The sequence below is a fragment of the Hemitrygon akajei genome, chromosome 3, assembly GCF_048418815.1.
Source record: "Hemitrygon akajei chromosome 3, sHemAka1.3, whole genome shotgun sequence".
Lineage (NCBI taxonomy): Eukaryota > Metazoa > Chordata > Chondrichthyes > Myliobatiformes > Dasyatidae > Hemitrygon > Hemitrygon akajei.
The window spans coordinates 2,866,837-2,890,600 of record NC_133126.1 but is presented as its reverse complement, the minus strand read 5'-3'; the positions used below and the strand labels follow the sequence as shown (position 1 = coordinate 2,890,600).

Genomic DNA, 23,764 nt, shown 5'->3' with positions numbered 1-23,764 from the left:
AGAATAGATTATCAAATCCTTGTGAAAAATTGGCTTCCAAAAATCTGTTTTAAACTGTGGGCAGCATCAAGCATGGCATTTGGAACGAGGCTGCAATGTCTAGAGAATCTTTGGATTACCATTGTGTTTTTCCACAGCTATGCAGCATACGATGTCCGTTCTCGGCATGATTCATATTAGAATCAGAATCAGGTTTAATATCACTGGCATATGTCTTGAAATTTGATGTTTTGCGGCAGCAGTACAATTTTAAAATAGTATAAATTACAATAAGAAAATAAGTTACATTAAATCAATAAACAGAAGAAGACCGAGGTCGTGTTGATGTCCATTCAGAAACCTGACGGCGGAGGGGAAGAAGCTGTTCCTGAAACGCTGTCCTAGCTGTTTTACTTGGAGAGCCAGGCCGCTTCCTATTCGAGGCAACAATTCCGGACCATCACCAGAAACCACATTTTCTCCGAACTGGCAAGGCGTTCATGGTAAATCCCAGTTAAATGCTTTATACAAGTATTAAAATAATTGTGGTCCACAGTTCAGCAGAAATTTGTTGGTTACTTTCTCAGCAGAGTCGTTGCGAAGACGTTGCATCGCTCGGTGTCACAACCCCCAGGAAATTATTGTTATTTCAACTTTGTCTTTAAGACGTGCTTTATCTTAACTTCATATTTTATTTAAATCGGTGCTCTACTCTCAGTATTGTCTACGTTTCCTTTACTGACCAGGAGTGACCATTTTCATAACTACTTTAATGCCGTATCCCCAGGAATAACCTCCACTTTGATCAACTAAGGGCTCGAATCCACAAACGTCAACAGTTACGCAAAAGTCGCTGTCCAATAAATAGTCCACTTTAAAAAAACAACTCCAGTGAGGAACGCGCTGGCCGACAAATGCAACTTTTGTGGTAGAAAAAAAGAAAGTTCTGGCTTCCAGTAAGTTTGTAAACCTCCCAATATTTGTCTCTGTTGTAACTGTTCGGAGCCTTTCGAATTAGATAACGTTTAGATTGAGCAGTTTATTCACTTGGAGCAAATTACGATGGCAGGACGTGCCGGAGAACTCCGCGGCTGACTGTTTGCATTGATAGATTCTCCAAATTCTCCTGAAGATCGGCTTCACTCACCGATGAACTGAGACCTGAGACCGAGGGCAAAACACCAAAAATAACTGGTTTGCCTTTGTATTCAGACAGAGCGGCGTGAATTTCCCTTCTCACAGAGTGAAGGCGTTGTCTGTTTCGCAGGGCGTTATTGCTATCTCGGGATGCCCAGTAAATAGTTGAGTGCTTTGTAGAGAGATTGTTGATAAATATTACATTTTTTGGTGGCTTTGGTTACATAAATGTTATAAAGTAAGTCGACAATTAAAAAAATATTTCCTCCAGTCTGCCAATCCATTTAGACAAGTTATTTATTAACATTCTAATCACCGTTATTTAAATACTTAAAAATGTCGAGCCTAGATTTCCTATATATAATCAACAGAAAATTGAAATCTAATGCAGCACTTCAAAAGACTATACATTGTAACTTCAATAAGCTATACATTGTAACTTCAATAAGCTATACATTATAATTTCAATAAGCTGTACATTGCTAAATGAAGACACAGAGTTTTAGGAACGGCTTCTTCTCCTCCACCATCAGATTTCTGAATGGACAATGAACCCATGAACACTACCTCACTATTTTTGGCTTTCCTTTGTTAGTACTTATTTAATATCTCTCTCTCACAGTATTTTATATTTTATTGTTTTGCAATGTACTGCTGCCACATAACAACAGATTTCATGACAAAAGCCAGTGATATTAAACCTGATTTAGATCTTCAGGGGTTAGATTTAGAAATGTGATTGTTTTACCTGGAGGTGCAAAAATTGAATTCCATACACTGCTGTAATGAGAAGACGGTTTTGTGTTTACACAATAATTTCAGTCCCAATTTGTTCTTACAGTCAGTTTTACCGCACACTCAATATTGTGTTGGAAATTCTGCAATCAATCTGCACATTGCAACAGGGTGGCAATATTGGCAGAAATAGATGATAAATCCTCTCTTCAGCTCAGGACCCATTGCTGAATGGTGCTGGTCCATGGCATCAATAGTTTGGGAATCCCTGTCTTAGCTGAAAGTGAAGCAGGAATGTAAAAGATTTGGCTTAAACCTAGTATATCCAAGATTGTTTAATGTCATTTCCAGTGCACAAATGTAAAGAAGAATGAAATAATTGTTACTCTGGATTCAATGCAGCGCAAATAAACAAGATAACACAATAATAAAAACACAATACATAAGATATCTCATACACAAACATTGATTATGTCCATAAAGTGACGCTAGACATAGAAGTGGCCAAACTTAGTTATTAAGCTCAAATTCGGTAATACTCTACATCAGTCTTTATATTCTCTTGATCTTTTCTATAAATGGCCGTTTGTAGTCCTCTTAAACTGATTCAGCTTGCATTACTATCAAAGTAACTTTTTACCATCGTCTGTTGAGAATGACAATAGATAGGATGTGGAGCATAATAGTTGACTTTCTGGACTTGTTCTGCACTACTGATCATAAACTATACATAAGACGTAGAGGTAGAATGGTTTCTATGCATGAAGATATCACCTTAAGCCTGAACTTCTCCGTTGCCCGCCCTTCTAGTCGTCTTCTCTCACGTCCATTTGCCAAGATCAGGAATCTTTCCTGTGGCGAGTTGCCGTCGTCATCCTGCACAATTTCCAAACATTGCAGTCAGCCACCCGTTCAGTTTAATGCCTAAAGCTATAGGAGATGCAGATTCGGCCAACACAGCTCAAAACCTATTTATTTAATCTTGTTTTAACCAACATTCTTACATATTTTATTTTCATGTTTATTTTTAAAATTTTATTTCATGTCTGCACTTTATCCCAATATAAATCACTGAACGACATCATCTGTATGAAAGTGCTCTATAAATGAGTTATTATCATTATTAGTTCTCCCTCGGGTCGAACATGGTTGTTCTTGCCCCCTCTCCGGCCCAAATCAGAGGCATGAGTGTCTCAGAACCGGGTTCTTCTCACCAGATCGGTAGTTCCTTTTCCCTCTTCTGTACTGGGACATTTCCTTCAAGGGTTTTGTGGCGTTACTCAGTTTTTCCAACAGGACTGCTTTTATCTGATCCATCAGGTAGTACACGTGAGACGCTTAACCCATGTCCCGTGCTTTCACATATCCTTATTCCAATATAAAAGGTAGTGACACTCACAAAATGTTGGAGGAACTCAGCAGGTCAGATCTCTAGAAATGGAGTTGACGTTTGGGGCCGAGTCCTTTCATCAGGACTGGAAAGGAAGAGGGTAGGTGCCAGAATAAAAATGGGCGGGAGGGGAAGGAGAAGGAGAAGGACAAGCCCGATGAAGGGTTTCGGCCAGCCCGAAACGTCAACAGCTTATTTCCCCTCCATAAATGCTGCTCGACCTGCTGAGTTCCTCCAGCATTTTGTCTGTGTTACTGTGAATTTCCAGCATCTGCAGTATTGCCTGTGATTATTCTCATATACTTTGTTTTTGAGAATGTTAACACCCACTTAACTGTTTTTTAATGTAGGAGGTTACTCCATAATTCCATTAGCCAAGGTTCGTTATTGGACGAATCGAGAACATGTCATATACTGTAAATACAGTACTTTTTTGGTGAACAACGTCGTTGGAATGAAGACCCTATACCATTTAAATTAGTATTATAGAAAAGAATAGTATTTGTTACCCACCTGGCAATAATTTCTAGTTGTTCGTTTTCAATAATAAATAAATGCATACGTTTTATCAATGCGTACATCAAATGCACGGATATAATCGTTAATAATTACTTGAATTTTTGACTGCATAATGAAATGCAGTAACTTGCAGATTCGAGATGATAGTGTTAAAACTGGAATGCGTTGGGTTAATTGAATGTTTCTTTTCATTTGGGGTGGTGGGCTGCGGCCAGACAGGACACCTTTAAGGGGCGGGGGCGGTAAGATGGCTGAGCAGTGACTCGAAGCGCCCCCTATCGCGGCTGCTGCTATTTATTTCCCTTTCCCCGTTGCCGAGCTGAGCTGCTGATCTCAATGAACGGAGTGGTGGGGGGCAGGGGGTAAAATTTGGCGGCAGGCGACGGCTGGTCTCTCTCTCTCTGGCCCCACTTCCCTGCCTTGTGTGTGTGGCCGAAGACTCGGCTGGATGCCGGCGCTGCGCTGAAGGCAGCCCGCGGTGTGTGGGCCGAACCGGACGGAGCCGAGCAACGCCTGACTCAAAGCTCAGGCACCGATATCAGCGCGTACTCCTGGGCTGGTGATGAGCCCGCACTCGGCATCGATTTAGGTTTTTATATTTTGCCTGTTTAAAAAAAATAATTCCCGGATTTGCTATCGTGGATTGGAAGGAAAATGTAATTGCATAGGTGCTCTTGATCAACACTGCAAGCGGACGATGTAAATGTAATGTTGCTTTTAAAATGAAAGAAAGGGTTAATATTTTCGAGCTGCACGGTTACATTTAACCATTTGGCTTAATTCAACTTCTCCTCTCTTCCTCTTTCCCCCCCCATCTCCTTCCTCCCCCCTCCATTCCACCCGTTCCCTCCCGTTAACCCATTCATTTGCAGGTTTGCTAACCTACACACAGTTTCGATTTTACTTCCGCACTTGTTCGCCTTGAAGATGCAGACCTGGCTGAGAGGGAAGCGGGTCGGATACTGGCTGAGCGAGAAGAAGATCAAAAAGCTGAATTTCCAGGCCTTCGCCGATCTTTGCAGGTAAATAAAAGACGCCCCCTCCCCTCCCTTTAGTCCTTTTATTTTGTGAACATTTGAACTGAATCGGTTGGGGCAGGGCTGAGGGATGGCGAGCAGGAAATAACGCCTGGTTGATTAAGGCAGGCTTTGAGGACTCCCATGTGCAAGTGAGACCAGCCTTAAAGAGGGAGGGGGGGGGGGGGAGAGAGAGAGTTAGCAGTAATCTGTAATCCTCTGTACGGCGACAACATTCATTGCGCGGGCTACAGGCTGCGTTTGTTACACGCTAATCCTTCTGCTAACATTTTTTAAAACTAAGATTTAGGATCAAAAGGCATGTGTTTAAGCAATTGCAGAATATTGCCTTTCCCTTCTCTTTCCTCTTCCCGCCACCGCGGTGTTTTGAAAACCGCTGTGAAAGAGGAAGGTGCTTTCCTGATGGAAGTTGTTTTTTTAAAGGGAATGGCTGTGAACGAGTTTGGACTGGACGGGTGAGAGCCTATGGCCGAGTAGTACCTAGTACTACGCTTCCTTTTTATAATCAGCCTTGATGATTGTGCTGAAGGGGCGCAGGGATCTCCATGTTGGTTAAAACGTGAAGCATTGCTGCCTTAGAACCTAAATCAGAAGTTAAGCGTTAATGTGCCACAGACGGAAGAATTGCTGCAGATGCTGAAAAATTATTTCCCCCCTCCCCATTTCGGTTCCCCACTCTGGCCCCTTATCGTTTCTCCTCACCTGCCTATCACCTCCCCCTGGTGTCCCACCTCCCCTCTCCCACCCGTGATCCCCTCTCCTATCCTCTAGCCCTTTATCTTTTCTTTCCACCTATCACCTCCCAGCCTCATGCTTAACTCCCCCTCCCCCACTCACCTGGCTTCACCTATCGCCTTCCAGCTTGTTCACCTTCCCCTCCCCCCCCCACCTTTTCCACCTTTTTTTCTGGCATCTCTCTCTCTCCCCCCCCCCCCCCCCTACAGTTCTGGTGAATTGTCTCGGCCTGAAACGTTAGTTTACTCTTTTCCATAGATGCTGCTTAACCTGCTGAGTTCCTCCAGCATGTTCTGTATGTTGCTCTGAATTTCCAGCATCTGCACAATCTCTCGGGTTTGTGTTCTGCCATATATAGTCCCCTGCTGAGTAGCTGTGTTACTGCAAAGTGAGCTCCTTATTTAATTCTGTGCTTGGCCCCTCATCCGCATACTTCTACTGTGATGCACTTCAAGCCCCATTTATCAAGTTTGCCAATCAATAACAGTAAGAGCTAGATTGGACTCGTTTACAAACTTTGATGCAAATCTTTGGTACTTGGTCTGAAGTTGATGTTGGCAGTCTTTCAAAACTGGTCTGTCACCTCTCCATATCCTCAACAGCACCGTTTCATCATTTCCTGTCAGTCTGTTTGCACACAGAGTCTCCTGTGCCTAACGGCACTTTATGGACACTATCAATGAATAGAAGCTGTCTTATTAATTTGTATCTATTGTGTATGTTTTCATTGTCGTGTTTTGGATCTGGAGTAACAATTGTTTCATTCTCTTTTAACTTGTGTACTGGAAATAATGTCATTTGGAGTAAAATAGATGAATTTCACCTGGCCTCAAATAAAGATCTGTGTATTTAAATTGAACAGTAAAGCAGGAGGTGGAGAAATAAAGCAGAAGATACCAGAAGTACTCATCAGGTCAGGCAGTATCTGTGGAAAGGGAAACTGACTTGGGTCAAAGACACTTTTTCATAAAATGCAAAATATCAGCCTTGTTTCTGCTGCCACAGGTACTGCCAGACCTGCTGGGTAGGGGGGTTGACTGCATTTTGTGTTTTTAATTTCAGATTTTCAGCATTTGTCAGCTGATCATGGAAGTGTAAGATAATTGAACATGTGATTTTTATTTTGTTTTCAGCACAGTATACAGTGGTATTTATTGTAATTGGAACAATAATTTCTACCTTTTTCAATGTTTTTCTCAAAGGCCGAGTTAGTTTAGTTGTGAGTTTTAATAAAGACCATAAGACATAGGAGCAGAATTAGATGATTCAGCCCATTGAGTCTGCTCCACCATGGCTGATTGATGATCCCTCTCAACCCCATTCTCCTGCCTTCTCCCTGTAACCTTTGACACCCGGACCAATAAGACTTAGAAGCAGAATTAGGCCATTCGTACTATTGAGTCTGTTCTGATGCACTAAGACAGATATCGCTGGAAATACTCAGCAGGTCAGGTAGCTTCAGTGAAGAAAAAACATTCTCAAAGATCAAAGTAAATTTATTATCAAAGTACATGTGTGTCACCAAATACAATCTGAGATATGAGTTCTGGTGGGCACACTCAATAAATCCAATAACCATAATGTAATCAGTGAGAGACTGTACCAACAGGGCAGCCAAGAAACCAGTGTGCAAAAGGCAAAGGAGAGAAAAATAATATTAATGATAAATATTGAGAACATGAGATAAAGAATCCAGCTTTTACAGGAGATTACCTTTTGGTTCACTGTAACAAATGTACTTTTTATTTGGAGAATTGCAAGGGGGGGGGGGAACTGCAGTTCACAGAACCTGGCCTGAAGAGGGTGTCATTCTGGAGGGTTGAAATCATGATCACAGGAATTTGTTTATTTATTTAGAGATCCAGCATAGAACAGGCCTTCTGGCCCTTCAAGCTGCCCCGCCCAACAACCCACCCATCTAACCCCAGCCTAATCACGGGACAATTTACAAAGACCAATTAACCTACTAACCGGTTTGTTTTTGGACTGTGGGAGGAAACTGGAGCACCCGGAGGAAACCCACGTGGTCATGGGGAGAATTTTCAAACTCTGGGATTGAACTCCAAACTCTGAGGCCCTGAGTTGTAGTAGTGTCACACTAACCGCTAGGCCACTGCAGTGCCCCCAATGGGATAAATTCATGTTACTGATTATGGTTGTTACTAAAGAGGCTACTGCTTATGTAACTCCTCTTGCCCCATTTTCAACATCCCAGTGTGCTTTGTGATAAATGAATTATAATTGTACCTTGAGCTCCACTGTTAAAGGAAATAATCTACTAATATTTATTTTCAACTAAAAATGTGAAGAATGATCTAAAATCCTGTGGAAAATCTCAGAAATCTTTCACTGATGAAAGAAGTCCAAGGCAATAGGTTTTACCATTCTGAATAAAGAACCTTTAAACACTCCAGTTAATTTATCAGTTTATTCAAATATTATATAATGGACATTTATGACCTTCAACACTTTACAGGATTTATTATAGTGAACTAGCCTACTGATAGCATGGATCTGTCATGAAGTTACAATTTTCGGTGACGTGTAACGCTTGAGGTCAGAATAGCCACGGACGAGGCAATGAATGAATGCATTTTCTCCTGAGGGTCAAATTGACGTGGATTTCAAGGAAGAGTGAAGTCTTTGTCAGATTAGAACAGAAGTTGTTTGGAAGTGTAATCAGGATAAAGAACCATTGGTTCTTCCAGGTCCAATAGTCTGACAAAGTCCTGCTGCATGATCTCCGTCATGATGCCTAACTTGAAAAAGGTTATTAGTTTCATTACTAATGTGAAATTTGTTGCAACAGTACAGTACAAAGGCATAAAATCATTACAAAATAAATAGTGCAATGAAAGATGAGTAACGAGGTAGTGTTCATGGACAGGTCAGAAATCTGATGGCAGAGGGGAAGAAGCTGTTCCAGAAATGTTGAGTGTGTGTTTTCATGCTCCTGTACCTCGTTCCTGATGTTAACAGTGAGAAGAAGACATGTCCTAGTTGGGGAAGGTTTTTAATGACCGATGCTGCCTCTTGAAGATGTCCTCTGGTGAAGAGGGATGTGCCTGCGATGGAGCTGGCTGAGTCTACAGGCCTGCCCAGACTCCACCTTGGCCTGTGATGCAATCAGTCAGCGTTTGCCACTGTAGAAATTTGCCTTTGGTGAGATAGCAAATCTGCTCAAACCCCTAATCAAGTAGAGCTGCTGAAATGTGTGACAGATTAGGAACATGGGTGATAGATTTATTGATTTTATTTTCTTTCTCCTGCAGTGTCAAATAATTATCTGCTTTGAGTACTGAGTAGAGCATTCCAATTATCTGCAATGCTATTTGTAAAGAACTTCCTTCTCTTCTCTTCTGAATGACTGATCCCCTATCCTGGAATTTGCCCGCTGGTTCTTGACTTTGTGTCTAGAAGAAATAAACTCTTGGCCTCCAATCCCACTTGGCAAACAGATGCCTCAATACAGTTGTGTCACTGCCAAACACCACTGCATATAGGGCAAATAGGATGCATAATATGATGTGAGGCATTGATTGTGTGGATAGTCAGAGGCTTTTTCCCGGGGCTGAAATGGCTAACATGAGAGGGCACAGTTTTAAGGTACTGGGAAGTAGTAGGTACAGAGGAGATGTCAGGGATAAAGTTTTTTTATTTGGTGAGTGCGTGGAATGGGCTGCCAGTGACAGTGGTGGAGGTAGATACGATAGGGTCTTTTAAGAGACTCCTGGACAGGTGTATGGAGCTTAAACAAATAGAGGGTTATGGGTAACCCTAGGTAATTTCTAAAGTACATGTTTGGCACAGCTTTGTGGGCTAAAGGGCCTGTATTGTGCTGTAGGTTTTCTATGTTTCTGTTTCTAAATAGCTTTTGGATGTTTCACAGTGTTCAAGGTGTGATCTAAATGGAAGTTGTATATGTGATTTTCTGAATTGAGGCAGAGATGTTTTTAATGTGGCAACTTAAGGGTGCCACAGTAGCATAGCAGTTAGCGCGAGCTATTACAGCTTGGGGCGTTGGAGTTTGGAGTTCAATTCTGAACTGTTTAAAAGCTTATATGCCCTCACTGTGAACACGTGGGTTTCCTCCAGGTGCTCTGGTTTCCTTTCACAGTCCAAAAACAGACAAGTTAGTAGGTGAATTGGTCATTGTAAATTGCCCTGTGATTACGGTAGATTAGGGTTAAACGGGTGAGTTGCTGGGTGGTGCAGATCGTTGGGCTGTCCCATGCTGTATCTCAAAATAAAATCAAATAAAATTTCTTCAGTAACTTTTGAAGCTGGCTTCTAATACAACCCAATAATTTCTCTAATGGGTTTTGAGGATGTCGTTGAAGTACTTTGTCTGTCTCCTGGGAAATCACTTTGTGATGAACCTTTGTGTATAGTGTCAGGTATATAGAGGGTGTGCCTGGTCTAGTGCAGTCCAAGCCTTGGTGGCCTGTGTGAACATACAGATTTTTAGCTCATTGGAGGATTTTGTGCAGAAAGTAGGTTTGCGTTTCTAGTGCGTTTATTGTGTTATTGTATCAGGTGCTCCCAATGTGGCCTCCTCCACATTGGTGAGACCTGACACAGATTGGGGCACTGTTTTGTCAAAAAATCTTTGTTCTTTTTTCTGCAAAAGACAGGATCTCCCAGTGGCCACCCATTTCAATTCAACTTCCCAGTCCTGTTTTAACAAGTCTGTCCCTGCTGCCACAATGAGGCCAGACTCGGGCTGGAGGAGCAACACCTCCTATTCTGTCCAATCTGATGGTATGAGCATTGATTTCCCTAACTTACAGAAGTCTGTCTCTCCTCCCTGTGAGGCTTCAGTCTGCAACACTCTGTTATTCATTTGTCTGAAGGTCGAACCAAGGGTAGTCTGATTCTCAACCTGATGAGCCTCTTTGCTGTCAGGTGACTCCGAGACACAGATTGAAATCCACCTTGCTTTTCATTTTGAGTGGCTATGTTGAAGTGATATGTATTGAGGCTGATTCACACCTCCAGCCACGAACCCACCCCTCCTCACCCCCAAATATCACTACGTTATCATTTCCTGTCAGTCACCTTGTTACAGACACTACTGTCCCTTTATGGACGTATAATCAATTTATGTATATAAGCGATCTTCTGTATTTATATTTATTGTATTCGTTATCTTGTTGGTTTTTTGATCAGATCCGGAGTAACCAGTATTTTATTCTCCTTTACACTTGTACAGGGGAATGGACATTAAACAATCTTGAATCTTGAAAGCGGTTCAGCATGAATATAAGGAATGAAAAGCATTGAACACTTTATTCTTGTAAATATTCTTTTATTATGAATAAGATTTATTTTGTTTAAAAGTAAAGAATGGGCTTCAACATAGTTTGGATAGCTTTACCTTGAGCTTAAAAGGATCCCCAACCCAGGCTTCATAGACCCCTTGCTTAAAGGTGTTGGTTCATGGCATAAATAAGGTTGGGGGTCCTGCTCTAAACACTGACCTGCCTCTGCTGTTGTACCTGTGACAATAATAAACTAAACTGGGTGAGTTCTGCAAATACACAGAGCTGAGTATTTCAACATTTACTCTTCTCTAAATACAGTGGATTCTGGTTAATTCAGGTACATTGTGACTAGTATGTTTTGGCACAATTAAGCAGCTACCCCAGTTAGTCGAATTTTCATGGACATAGATAAAAAGACAAACCATCATTTAACTGAGTAAAAAAATATATATATTTAAATTAAATACAGAATAAGTTGGAACACTACCAAAACTACAACAGCACTATAAAATTGTGTATTAGTTGCAATTAGTTATCGATGGAGGAATTAGTTCTGTGTACGCTGCTGTGATTTGATTGGCTGTAAATGAACAAAATCAGTGCAGACACCTACTGCAGATGATGGACTGCTTTCAAACAATGCTATTGATGATTGCATCCTCCAAATTTTCATTTTCATTGTAACATTTAAGATGATTGTCGTTGCCTTCAAATTCTTCATAGTACCTAACTTGTTGATTTCGTTTTTCACTCCCAGCCGTTTCTGGCATCTCCAAGCCTGAATGCTTGAAACTGCAGTGAGCAAAACAGTTCTGAATTGTCCTATTACTTATTTCTCACCAACTATCAGTGACAAAAATCACTGCTTTTTGAACACAAGCACGTGCAACTGACGATACTAAAAAAATGATTTTGCTTTAAGGATGGTGTAGTGTCTAATGGCCTCCACAAATGCACATGATGCTGCTGGTTTAAAAACTGTTTAGCAACAGTCCCCTGTTCCAATTGAGCGGCACAGTGTCCTAAATAAACAAAGGGAATCCCGGCTACTTTTTCAATTAGTTTTCGTTCTTTAAGAGTTGTCCCAAATAAGCGGCTGCCCTAATGAACCAGTGGCCCCATTAACCGGAGTCCATTGTAATTAATCATGATGAATTGGTTCAGAATCAAACGCAAATCCCTGGAGCAGTATTGCATACTTACAGCCGTCTGGTCAGCTCACTGCAATTCCAATTCCTCACTAATTTTGGCTGTAACCATTTGTCCCCAAGGTTTCTTCTGTTCCAAACCCATCTCAGTTGAAGCAATTTACGGTGGCTAATTAGCCAGTCAATCAGCATGCCTTTGGCACGATGGGGGTTGGGTGAAGAACCAGAATATCTGGAGGAGACTAATATGGTGACAGAGAAGTGCAGACTGCACACAGAGAACACAAGAGGTCAGGAGCCTGGCCACTGGAGTTTTACTAGTTGTGTCACTGTGCTACTCTGGGAGGGAAGAAATCAGAATCGGTTTAATAGCATGCCGTCTATTGTGAAATGTCACTTTGTGGAAGTAGTACGTAATAAAAGAACTATAAATCACAATAACAAAATGTATATAAAAATAAATAAGGAGTTCAAAAAGAGAAAAATAGTGAGGTAGTGTTCATGGGTTGGTTCAATGTTGGTTCAGAAATCTGATGGTGGAGGGGGAGAAGCTGTTCCTGAGTCGCTGAGTGTGTGCCTTCAGGCTCCTGTACCTCCTCCTGATGGTAACAGTGACATGAAGGTCCTTAATGATGGATGCTGCCTTTTTGAGACATCACCTTTTGAAGGTGTCCAGGATGCTGGGGAGGCCGGTGCCCATGATGGAGTTGGCTGAATTTGCAACTTTTGGCAGCTTTTTCCAATCCTGTGCAGTGGCCCCTTCAGACCAGACAGCGATCCAATCAGTTAGAAAACTTTCCACAGGACAACTGTAGAAAGTTGCAGTGTCTTTGGACCAGGATCTCCTGGCAGGGGTCTGTAGTATCTGTATGATGTTGTCTGTACAGTGTTGTACTGTTTATCTCATTGTTCTTAAAAATGAACTACCGTTTTCACATTGGTTGACCCTGAGGTGGAATGGAGTCTTATTTGTGTAGAATTTTCAATTTAACCTTTTGTTGCTCTCTAGTCAGTGGGCCATCATACAAAGACACTTCCTTCCATAGAACAGTACAATGCAGGAACAGGCCCTTCAGCACAAGATATCTGCAAAACCCATTTGCTTGCATGTGATACATCTCCCTCTATTCCCTGTCTGTTCATGTACCTGTAGAACATTTTCCCATCCCTTCTGGCAGTGCATTCTATGGAGGGGGAGAAATAGCTAATTTCTTTTAAACTTTCCTCCAATCATCTTAAAGCTTTGCCCTCTATTATTTGACCCTGGGGAAAAGGCCTATTTAATCTCTCTCTATCTCTCGGGTCTCCTGCCAGACTGTTGACACTCCAGAGAGAAATAATGAAATTGTCCAGCCTCTCGTGTTCATTAAACCTTTGCCCTCTCTTTTTTACCACATCTCTGGGAAATGAAGGGGAATCTCATGAAACCTATCGAATGTTGAAAGGCCTTGATAAAGTGGATGTGGAGACGATGTTTCCTATGGTGGGGGTGTCTAGGACCCAAGAGCACAGCGACAGAATAGAAGGATGTCCTTTTAGGACGGAGTGGAGGAGGAATTTCTTTAGCCAGAGGATGGTGAATCTGTGAAATTCATTGCCACAGGTGGCTGTGGAGGCCAAGTCTTTATGGCAGAGGTTGTTCCATTCTTGATTGGTCAGGGTATGAAGGGATACAGGGTGAAGGCAGGAGACTGGGGCTGAGAGGGAAAGCAAATCCGCCATGATGAAATGGAGCAGACTTGATGGGCTAAATGGTCTAATTCTCCTATTTCTTATGGTTTATGTCTTTAAGAAAAAAGACTGTGTATTCATCCTGTCTACACCTGCATGATCTTGTGTAGCTCCAAACAATCACCCCTAAAATGTCCTACATTCCAGGGAATTAATTTGTAGTCTTTCCTTGCAATGTAACTTGTCTGGATTAAGCTCCATTTGATATTTCTGCACTCGAAACTCCAATTTATCTCTATCCTGCTGTATCCTTTGACGGTGTCCACAGCTTCTCCAATTCTTGTGTTGTCTGTAAACTATCTAATCAGCCCCTGTGCTGATGTTTGCCACTAATGGATAATCTGTGATGATAGAGAATAGAGTAAACACAGAGGGCACAATGTTCAGTAAAATCTGACAGTGATTAATACAGTGTTCTTTGGGACACATCGGGACCAGTATATTTTGGCCCAATTAGTTTCTATTTCATGGAAATAGTTTAAAAAGGTGTGTGTGTATTAGTCAAACTGTCATTTAACTGATTAACAATTTATGTATTTAAATAAAATAAGAGCAAATTAAAACACTACCAATACTATGAAAATACTACAAATCGGTATTATTCCTAATAGTTGCTATTGGAGGAATTCATCCAGTGTACGTTGCTGTGTTAATATAACCATATAACAATTACAGCACGGAAACAGGCCATCTCGGCCCTTCTAGTCCGTGCCAATTCTTACACTCATCTAGTCCCACTGGCCCGCACTCAGCCCATAACCCTCCATTCCTTTCCTGTCCATATACCTATCCAATTTTGCTTTAGATGACAATACCGAACCTGCCTCTACCACTTCTACTTCCACACAGCTACCACTCTCTGAGTAAAGAAATTCCCCCTCGTGTTACCCTTAAACTTTTGCCCCCTAACTTTCAAATCATGTCCTCTTGTTTGAATATCCCCCTCTCAATGGAAAAAGCCTATCCACGTCAACTCGATCTATCCCCTCATTATCTATCAAGTCCCCCCTCAACCTTCTACGCTCCAAAGAATAAAGACCTAACTTGTTCAGCCTTTCCCTGTAACTTAGGTGCTGAAACCCAGGTAACATTCTAGTAAATCTTCTCTGTACTCTCTCTATTTTGTTGATATCTTTCCTATAATTCAGTAACCAGAACTGTACACAATACTCCAAATTCGGCCGTACCAATGCCGTGTACAATTTTAACATTACATCCCAACTCCTATACTCAATGCTCTGATTTATAAAGGCCAGCATACCAAAAGCTTTCTTCACCACCCTATCCACATGAGATTCCACCTTCAGGGAACTATGCACCATTATTCCTAGATCACTCTGTTCTACTGCATTCTTCAATGCCCTACCATTTACAATGTATGTTCTATTTGGATTATTCCTACCAAAATGTAGTGCCTCACACTTATCAGCATTAAACTCCATCTGCCATCGTTCAGCCCACTCTTCTAACTGGCCTAAATCTCTCTGCAAGCTTTGAAAACCTACTTCATTATCCACAACGCCACCTACCCTAGTATCATCTGCATACTTACTAATCCAATTTACCACTCCATCATCCAGATCATTAATGTATACGACAAACAACATTGGACCCAATACAGATCCCAGAGGCACACCACTAGTCACCGGCCTCCAACCTGACAAACAGTTATCCACCACTACTCTCTGGCATCTCCCATCCAGCTACTGTTGAATCCATTTTACTACTTCAATATTAATACCTAACGATTGAGCCTTCCTAACTAACATTCCGTGCGGAACCTTGTCAAAGGCCTTACTGAAGTCCATATAGACAACATCCACTGCTTTACCCTCGTCAACTTTCCTAGTAACCTCTTCAAAAAATTCAATAAGGTTTGTCAAACATGACCTTCCACACACAAATCCATGCTGACTATTCCTAATCCTAATCAGACCCTGTCTATCCAGATAATTATATATACCATCTCTAAGAATATACTTTCCATTAATTTACCCACCACTGATGTCAAACTGACAGGCCTATAATTGCTAGGTTTACTCTTAGAACCCTTTTTAAACAATGGAACCACATGAGCAATACGCCAATCCTCTGGCACCATCCCCGTTTCTAATGACATTTGAAATATTTCTGTCAGAGCCCCTGCTATTTCTGCACCAACTTCCCTCAAGGTCCTAGGGAACATCCTGTCAGTATCCGGAGATTTATCCACTTTTATATTCCTTAGAAGTGCCAGTACTTCCTCCTCATTAATTTTCATAGTTTCCATAACTTCCCTACTTGTTTCCCTTACCTTACACAATTCAATATCCTTCTCCTCAGTGAATACCGAAGAAAAGAAACTGTTCAAAATCTCCCCCATCTCTTTCGGCTCCACACATAGCTGTCCACTCTTGATTCTCTAAGGGACCAATTTTATCCCTCACTCTCCTTTTGCTATTAACATAACTGTAGAAACCCTTCGGATTTATTTTCACCTTACTTGCCAAAGCAACCTCGTATCTTTTAGCTTTTCTAATTTCTTTCTTAAGATTCGTTTTACATTCTTTACATTCCTCAAGCACCTCATTTACTCCATGCTGCCTATATTTATTGTAGATCTCCCTCTTTTTCTGAACCAAGTTTCCAATATCCCTTGAAAACCATGGCACTCTCAAACTTTTAACCTTTCCTTTCAACCTAACAGGAACATAAAGATTCTGTACTCTCAAAATTTCACCTTTAAATGACCTCCATTTCTCTATTACATCCTTCCCATAAAACAAACTGTCCCAATCCACTCCTTCTAAAACCTTTTGCATCTCTTCAAAGTTAGCCTTTCTCCAATCAAAAATCTCAACCCTGGGTCCAGTCCTATCCTTCTCCATAATTATATTGAAACTAATGGTATTGTGATCACTGGACCCGAAGTGCTCTCCAACACATACCTCCGTCACCTGACCTATTTCATTCCCTAACAGGAGATCCAACACTGCCCCTTCTCTAGTCGGTACCTCTATGTATTGCTGCAAAAAACTATCCTGCACACATTTTACAAACTCCAAACCATCCAGCCCTTTTACAGAATGGGCTTCCCAGTCTATATGTGGAAAATTAAAATCTCCCACAATCACAACCTTGTGCTTACTACAAATATCTGCTATCTCCTTACAAATTTGCTCCTCCAATTCTTGCTCCCCATTAGGTGGTCTATAATACACCCTTATAAGTGTTACTACACCTTTCCCATTCCTCAATTCCACCCAAATAGTCTCCCTAGATGATCCCTCTAATCTATCCTGCCAAAGCACCGCTGTAATATTTTCTCTGACAAGCAATGCAACACCTCCTCCTCTTGCCCCTCCGATTCTATCACACCTGAAGCAACGAAATCCAGGAATGTTTAGTTGCCAATCACACCCCTCCTGCAACCATGTTTCACTAATAGCTACAACATCATATTTCCAGGTATCAATTCATGTTCTAAGCTCATCCACCTTTCTTACAATGCTCCTAGCATTAAAATAGATGCATTTAAGAAACCCTCCAGCTCTTCCTCTGTTTATCCCTAACAATGCGATCAACTTTATTATCTTTTTCTTCCTTCTCTCCTACATCTTCAGTCTGAGCGCTCCCCTTCTCTATCACCCGCCTACCCTCCCTCACACACTGTCTACTAGCTTTCTCTATTTGTGATCTAACCTCCTCTCTCCGAGTCTCTTCAAATTGATTCCTACCCCCCAACCATTCTAGTTTAAAGTCTCCCCGCCAGGATATTGGTCCCCCTAGGATTCAAGTGTAACTTGTCCTTTTTGTACAGGTCACACCTGCCCCAAAAGAGGTCCCAATGATCCAGAAACTTGAATCCCTGCCCCCTGCTCCAATCCCTCACCCACGCATTTATCCTCCACCTCATTCCATTCCTACTGTCACTGTCGCGTGGCACAGGCAGTAATCCTGAGATTACTACCTTTGTGGTCCTTCTTCTCAACTGCCTCCCTAACTCCCTATATTCTCCTTTAAGGACCTCTTCCCTTTTCCTACCTCTGTCATTGGTACCTATATGTACCACGACCTCTGGCTCCTCACCCTCCCATTTCAGGATATCTTGGACGTGATCAGAAACATCCCAGACCCTGGCACCAGGGAGGCAAACTACCATCCGGGTCTCCTGATCGTGTCCACAGAATCACCTATCTGACCCCCTAACTATGGAGTCCCCTATTACTACTGCATTCCTCTTCCTTTCCCTACCCTTCTGAGCTACAGGGCCGGACTCTGTGCCAGAGGCACGGCCACTGTCACTTCCCCAACAGTACTCAAACAGGAGTACTTATTGTCAAGGGGTACAGCCACTGGGGTACTCTCTAGTACCTGACTCTTCCCCTTCCCCCACTGACTGTGACCCACCTGTCTGCCTCCCGGTCTGAAATTTTTATAAGTCAAAAGAAACCAAAAATCACTTTTTTTTTTGAATTGGCATCCATTGGCCCAAATGGATGACCAAAAGACAGAGGAGCAGAATTAGGCCTTTTGGGCCACCGAGTCTGCTCCGCCATTCCATCATGGCTGATTTTGATCCCACTCAACCCCATTCTCCAGCCTTCTTCCTGTAACCTTTGATGTCCTGATTAATCTAGCACCTATCAACGTCCACTTTAAATATACTCAATAACTTGGCCTCCACAAACATCTGCGGCAATGAATTCCATAAATTCACCATCCTCTGGTTAAAGAAATTCCTCCTCATCTCTGTTCTAAATTGACATCCCTCAATTCTGAGGCTGTGCCTTCTGGTCCTAGACTCCCCCAAGACAGGAATCATCCTCTCCACATCAGAATCAGACTTTAATCGCCAAGTACCTATGCACATACAAGGAATTTACTTCCGGCAGATGTTGTCTCTCTGCTCATAACAATAATAATGATAAATATAAATGAAAATATAGATTATACATACAGGTAGTGCAATCCAAGTAATAGTTAGCCGACAGTTAACCGGCAGTTAACTGTTCAGCAAAGTGACCGCAGTAGGGAAAAAACTTCTCCAATGCCTATTAGTCTTAGTCTGGAGGGATCTGAAGCGCCTACCAGACGGAAGCAGATCAAACAGTCCGTGCGCAGGATGGGAGGAGTCCTTTATGATGTTCCCCGCCCTCTTCTTCAACCTGGAAGAGTACAGGTCCACAATAGAGGGCAGGGAGGCTCCAATGATGCGCTCGGCAGTCCTCACTGTGCGCTGTAGTCTGGTTCTATCCTGCTTGGTGGCGGCTCCAAACCACACAATGATGGAGGTGCACAGGACAGGCTCAATGACTGCAGTGTAGAACTGCAGCAGCAATTCCTGAGGCAGACCGTATTTCCTCAAGAGCCGCAGGAAATACATCCGCTGCTGGACCTTCTTCAGGATGGAGCTGATGTTCTGCTCCCATTTCAGATCCTGAGAGATGGTGGTTCCCAGGAACCTGAAGTTCTCCACGGTGGACACAGGGCTGCTGAGGACTGTGAGGGGAGACATAGCGGGGGGATGTCTCCTGAAATCCACTATCATCTCCTTTGTCTTGAGCGTGTTCAGCTCCAGATTGTTCCGACAGCGCCAGTTGACCCACCTGCTGTCGATATGCAGACTCATCACTATTCTGGATGAGTCCGATGACGGTAGTGTCGTCTGCAAACTTCAAAAGCTTCACATAGGGGTTGGAGGAGGTGCAGTCATTGGTGTAGAGGGAGAACAGCAGTGGAGAGAGGACACACCCCTGGGGGGCGCCGGTGTTGGTGATTCGAATATCCGAGGTGACCTGTCCCATCCTTACCTGCTGACTTCTGTTGGTCAGGAAGCTGTAAATCCAATCGCAGAGGTCAGGTGGCACAGTAAGGTGAGACAATTTGGAGCAGAGGGTATGAGGGACGATGGTGTTAAACGCCAAACTGAAATCCAGAAACATCCACTCTATCTGTGTCCTCTGGTCCTAGACTCCCCCACTATAGGAATCATCCTCTCCACATCCACTCTATCTGTGTCCTCTGGTCCTAGATTCCCCCAAGACAGGAATCATCCTGTCCACATCCACACTATCTGCAAATGACACTATTTAAAAACTCAAACAAGAGAGAATCTGCAGAAGCTGGAAATCCGAGCAACACACACAAAATGCTGGAGGAACTCAGCAGGCCAGGCAGCGTCTATAGGGGGAAAAAAAGGGTTTTGGCCTGAAACGTCAACTGTACTTTTTTCCGTAGATACTGCCCGGCCTGTTGAGTTCCTCCAGCATTTTGTGTGTATTGCTACTATTTTAAAAACTGTAAGCACAGTGTAGTGTCTAACAGCTACACATGTGCATGCAATTGAATTGTCTTTATTTCTTACATCCTTCGCATACATGAGGAGTGAAAATCTTTACGTTACATCTCCATCTAAATGTGCAATGTGCAATCGTAGTAATTTATAGTAAATAGAACAGTCAATGTATAGAGTACACTCAAATCAGCGTGAGTTCATCAGTCTGATGGCCAGGTGGAAGAAGCTGTCCTGGAGCCTATTGGTCCTGGTTTTTATACTGTGGTACCGTTTCCTGGACGTAACAGCTGGATAGATTGTGGTTGGGGTGACTTGGGTCCCCAATGATCCTTCAGGCCCTTTTTACACACCTGTCTTTGTAAATGTCCTGAATCATGGGAAGTTCACAACTACAGATGCGCTGGGCTGTCCACACCACTCTCTGCAGAGTCCTGTGATTAAGGGAGTTACAGTTCCCATACCAGGCAGTGATGCAGCCAGTCAGGATGCTCTCAATTGTACCCCTGTAGAAAGTTCTTGGGATTTTGGGGCCTATACCAAACTTCCTCAACCTCTGAGGTGAACGAGGCGCTGTTGGGCCTTTTTCACCACACAGCTGGTGTGTACAGACTACGTGAGGTCCTCGGTGATATGGATGCTGAAGAACTTGAAGCTGTTTACCCTCTCAACCCCAGATCCATTGATGTCAATAGGGGTGAGCCTGTCTCCATTCCTCCTGTAGTCCACAACCAGCTCCTTTGTTTTTGCGACATTGAGGGAGAGATTGTTTTCTTGACACCACTGTGTCAGGGTGATGACTTCTACCCTGTAGGCCACCTCATTATTGTTTGAGATTAGGCCAATCAATGTAGTGTTGTCAGCAAATTTAATTAGCAGATTAGAGCTGTGGGTGGTGACACAGTCAGGGGTATACAGGGAGTAAAGGAGGGGACTCTGTATGCGGCCCTGAGGGGTCATATTGAGAGTCAGAGGGTTGGAGGTGAGGGAGCCCACTCTTACAACCTGCTGGCGATCGGACAGGAAGTCCAGGATCCAGCTGCACAAGGCAGGGTCAAGGGTCATGGTCAAGAGAACTCTGAGCTTCTTGTCAAGCCTGGAGAGAATTATGGTGTTGAATGCTGAACTGTAGTCCAAGAACAGCATTCTCACATAAGCTTCCTTTTCCAGATGTGTAAGAACAGTTTGTAGAGCAATGGCTATTGCATTGTCTGTCGATCGGTTGTGTCGGTAGGCGAATTGTAGAGGGTCCAGTTTGGGTGGTAGCAAGCTGCAGACGTAATCCTTGACCAGCCTCTCAAAGCATTTGTTTATTATTGAGGTGAGTGCGACAGGATGCCAGTCATTCAGGCATGTTACCTTGGTCTTTTTGGTACAGGGACAATGGTGGATGTTTTGAAGCAGGAGGGCACTCTACACTGGGAGAGGGAGAGATTAAAAATGTCTGTAAACACACCTGCCAGTTGTGCTGCGCACATCCTGAGTACTCGCCCTGGGATGCCGCCCGGTCCTGCAGCCTTGTGACTGTCCACTCATTGGAAACATCTGTGTACCTCAGCCTCAGAGATGACCAGGTTGCAGGTTGTAGTGGTGGCTTTCCTCGGAGGCTCAGAGTTAGCGACATCGAACCGAGCGTAAAAGCGATTGAGCTCATCCGGGAGAGAGGCCACAATGTTGGCGGCACCACAACGTTTGGCTTTGAAGTCTGTGATGGCACGCAACCCTCGCCACAAGTCGTGTGTGCTATTCATTGTGAATCTTCACTCAATCTTGTCCCTGTATTGTTTTGCAGCCTTAATAGCTTTGTGCAGATCACAGCTGGTTTTTTAGCTCTAGTTGATCGCCAGCTACGTAAGCTCGAAGTCGCACTGTAAGTGTTGCTCGCATGGAACTATTGATCCAGGGTTCTGGTTCGGGAAGATCCTGACCGACTTCTGGGGGACATCGTTGATACATTTCCGGATGAAGCACGTGACTCCATCGGTGAACTAGGAGACAAACGCATCATGGAAGACATTCCAGTCGACGTTGTTGAAGCAGTCCTGCAACATGGAGGCCGATCGGTCGGACCAACAGTGCACGGTTTTAACTATGGCCGCCTCTTGCTTCAGCTTCTGCCTGTACGTTGGCAAAGCAGGATCGAAGAGTTGATTTTCCAGAAGCTGGGTGAAGGAGAGCTTTGTAAACGTTGCAGAAGGGAGTGTAGCAATGGTCAAGTGTGTTACCTCCACGAGTGCTCACCTGGACGTGCTGACCAAACTTCAGAAAGACTTCCGTCAGCGACACTCGATTAAAGTCACTGGTGACGATGAAGGCAGCCTCTGGGTTTGCAGTCTCCAGTGTGTTGACGGTTTGGTACAGTCCCTTGAAAGCCAGGTCAGTATCCACCTGTGGCAGAATGTACACCGACCGCTGTGATGATCACAGCCGTGAACTCCCTGGGCAGCCAGTAGGGTCTGCACAGCAGCACCAGGTAATCTATGTTTGGGGAACAAAAGGATTTGAGGGTATGCACATTCAGGGGTTGCACCAAGCATTGTTGACCATGAAGCATACCCCTCCTCCTTTACTCTTCCCAGCTCGTTAGAAACTGCTCAGCAACAGTTTCCTATACCAATTAAGTGATATAATGTCCCAGATAAACAAAGGGAATCCTGGCTATTTTCTTGATTAGTTTTAGCTCTTTTAGACTTGCCCTGACTAACCAATGGCCCAATGAACCAGAATCAACTGTATTTTTTGGATTCTTGGAGTTTAGACCAGCTCAAATGAACAAAATTAGTTATAATTAAGTATCACTTATTCTGAAACAAAGTGACGCTCGCATCATTTTGTATTGTGTGCATTCTTTTCAGATTCCAAGAGCACTTGACAGATTGGCTTTTTAGAATGGCTACAGGACACGTGTAACTGCAAGACAAAATGTGTTGGACACATTTCTCTAACTCTTTTTGAAAGTACTAATTCATAACAGGTTGCAATATTGTGGGAGCTGGCTATGAGTGGCAGTTGTGAGCCAAGGCTGCGTATATGAACATGATACTTGACATCCTGTTCCTTTTCACTGTGATGGTCATTATGCGTTGAATTTCTTTTACTCCCTTATCCAGACCAACAGAGATGCCCCCTCATGGCTGCCCTCCCAATGAATAATTGGCACAGCTTTAGTGATCATTACCACGTAAAGGATTTCAGTAATTATTGAGGGAGCTGAAACTCATTACAAGTAGCGCACACAGAATACTGGAGCGACTCGGGTGAAGCAGCATCCACGGGGAGGAAGAAATAGTCGGCATTTCAGACAGAGACAGTACATCAACACTATATTAAGACTTTCCCCTCTTTGGCTTCCTTCTTACCAATTCTCTTCTCCTCATCTGCCTCACGTCCTCCTGGTGCCCCTCCTCCTTCCCTTTCTCCCATGGTCTACTCTCCTTCTATCAGATTTGGTCTTTTCAGCCCTCTGCCGTTTTCACTTCCCAGTTTCTTTCTTCATCCCCTAGCCAGCTGACTTCACCTGTTACCTTCCAGCCTGTACTCCTTCCCCTTCCCCCCGCCCCACCACCGTATTCTGCCTTCTTCCTCCTTCCTTTCCAGTCCTGTGACGGGTTTCAAAGGTACATGTAATGTCAGAGAAATGTATACAATATACATCCTGAAATTCTTTTACTTTGCAACCATCCACAAAAACAGAGCCGTGCCCCAAAGATTGAATGCTGGTTAAATGTTAGAACCCCAAAGCACCCCCGGCACACGTAAGCAGCAACAAAGCAACAATCCTGCCTCCCCCACCAGCAAAAAAAAGCACTGGCACC

At 43.2% G+C, this 23,764-nt stretch overlaps 1 protein-coding gene across 3 annotated transcripts in view; it reads left to right on the top strand.

Moving 5' to 3' along the window:
* Nucleotides 1-868: 868 nt before the first annotated feature.
* Nucleotides 869-23,764, top strand: part of itpk1a (inositol-tetrakisphosphate 1-kinase a) — a 288,870-nt gene continuing 265,974 nt past the window's right edge. Inside the window, exons 1-2 of one of the 3 annotated variants that reach the window (XM_073039147.1) lie at nucleotides 869-935; nucleotides 4,633-4,782. In XM_073039147.1, the coding sequence (XP_072895248.1) occupies nucleotides 4,688-4,782 (95 nt within the window). In that variant the 5' untranslated portion in view covers nucleotides 869-935; nucleotides 4,633-4,687. Of the gene's footprint in view, nucleotides 936-4,057; nucleotides 4,466-4,632; nucleotides 4,783-23,764 lie in introns of those variants that run through there. The other 2 variants (XM_073039146.1, XM_073039145.1) reach the window with 2 other exon arrangements.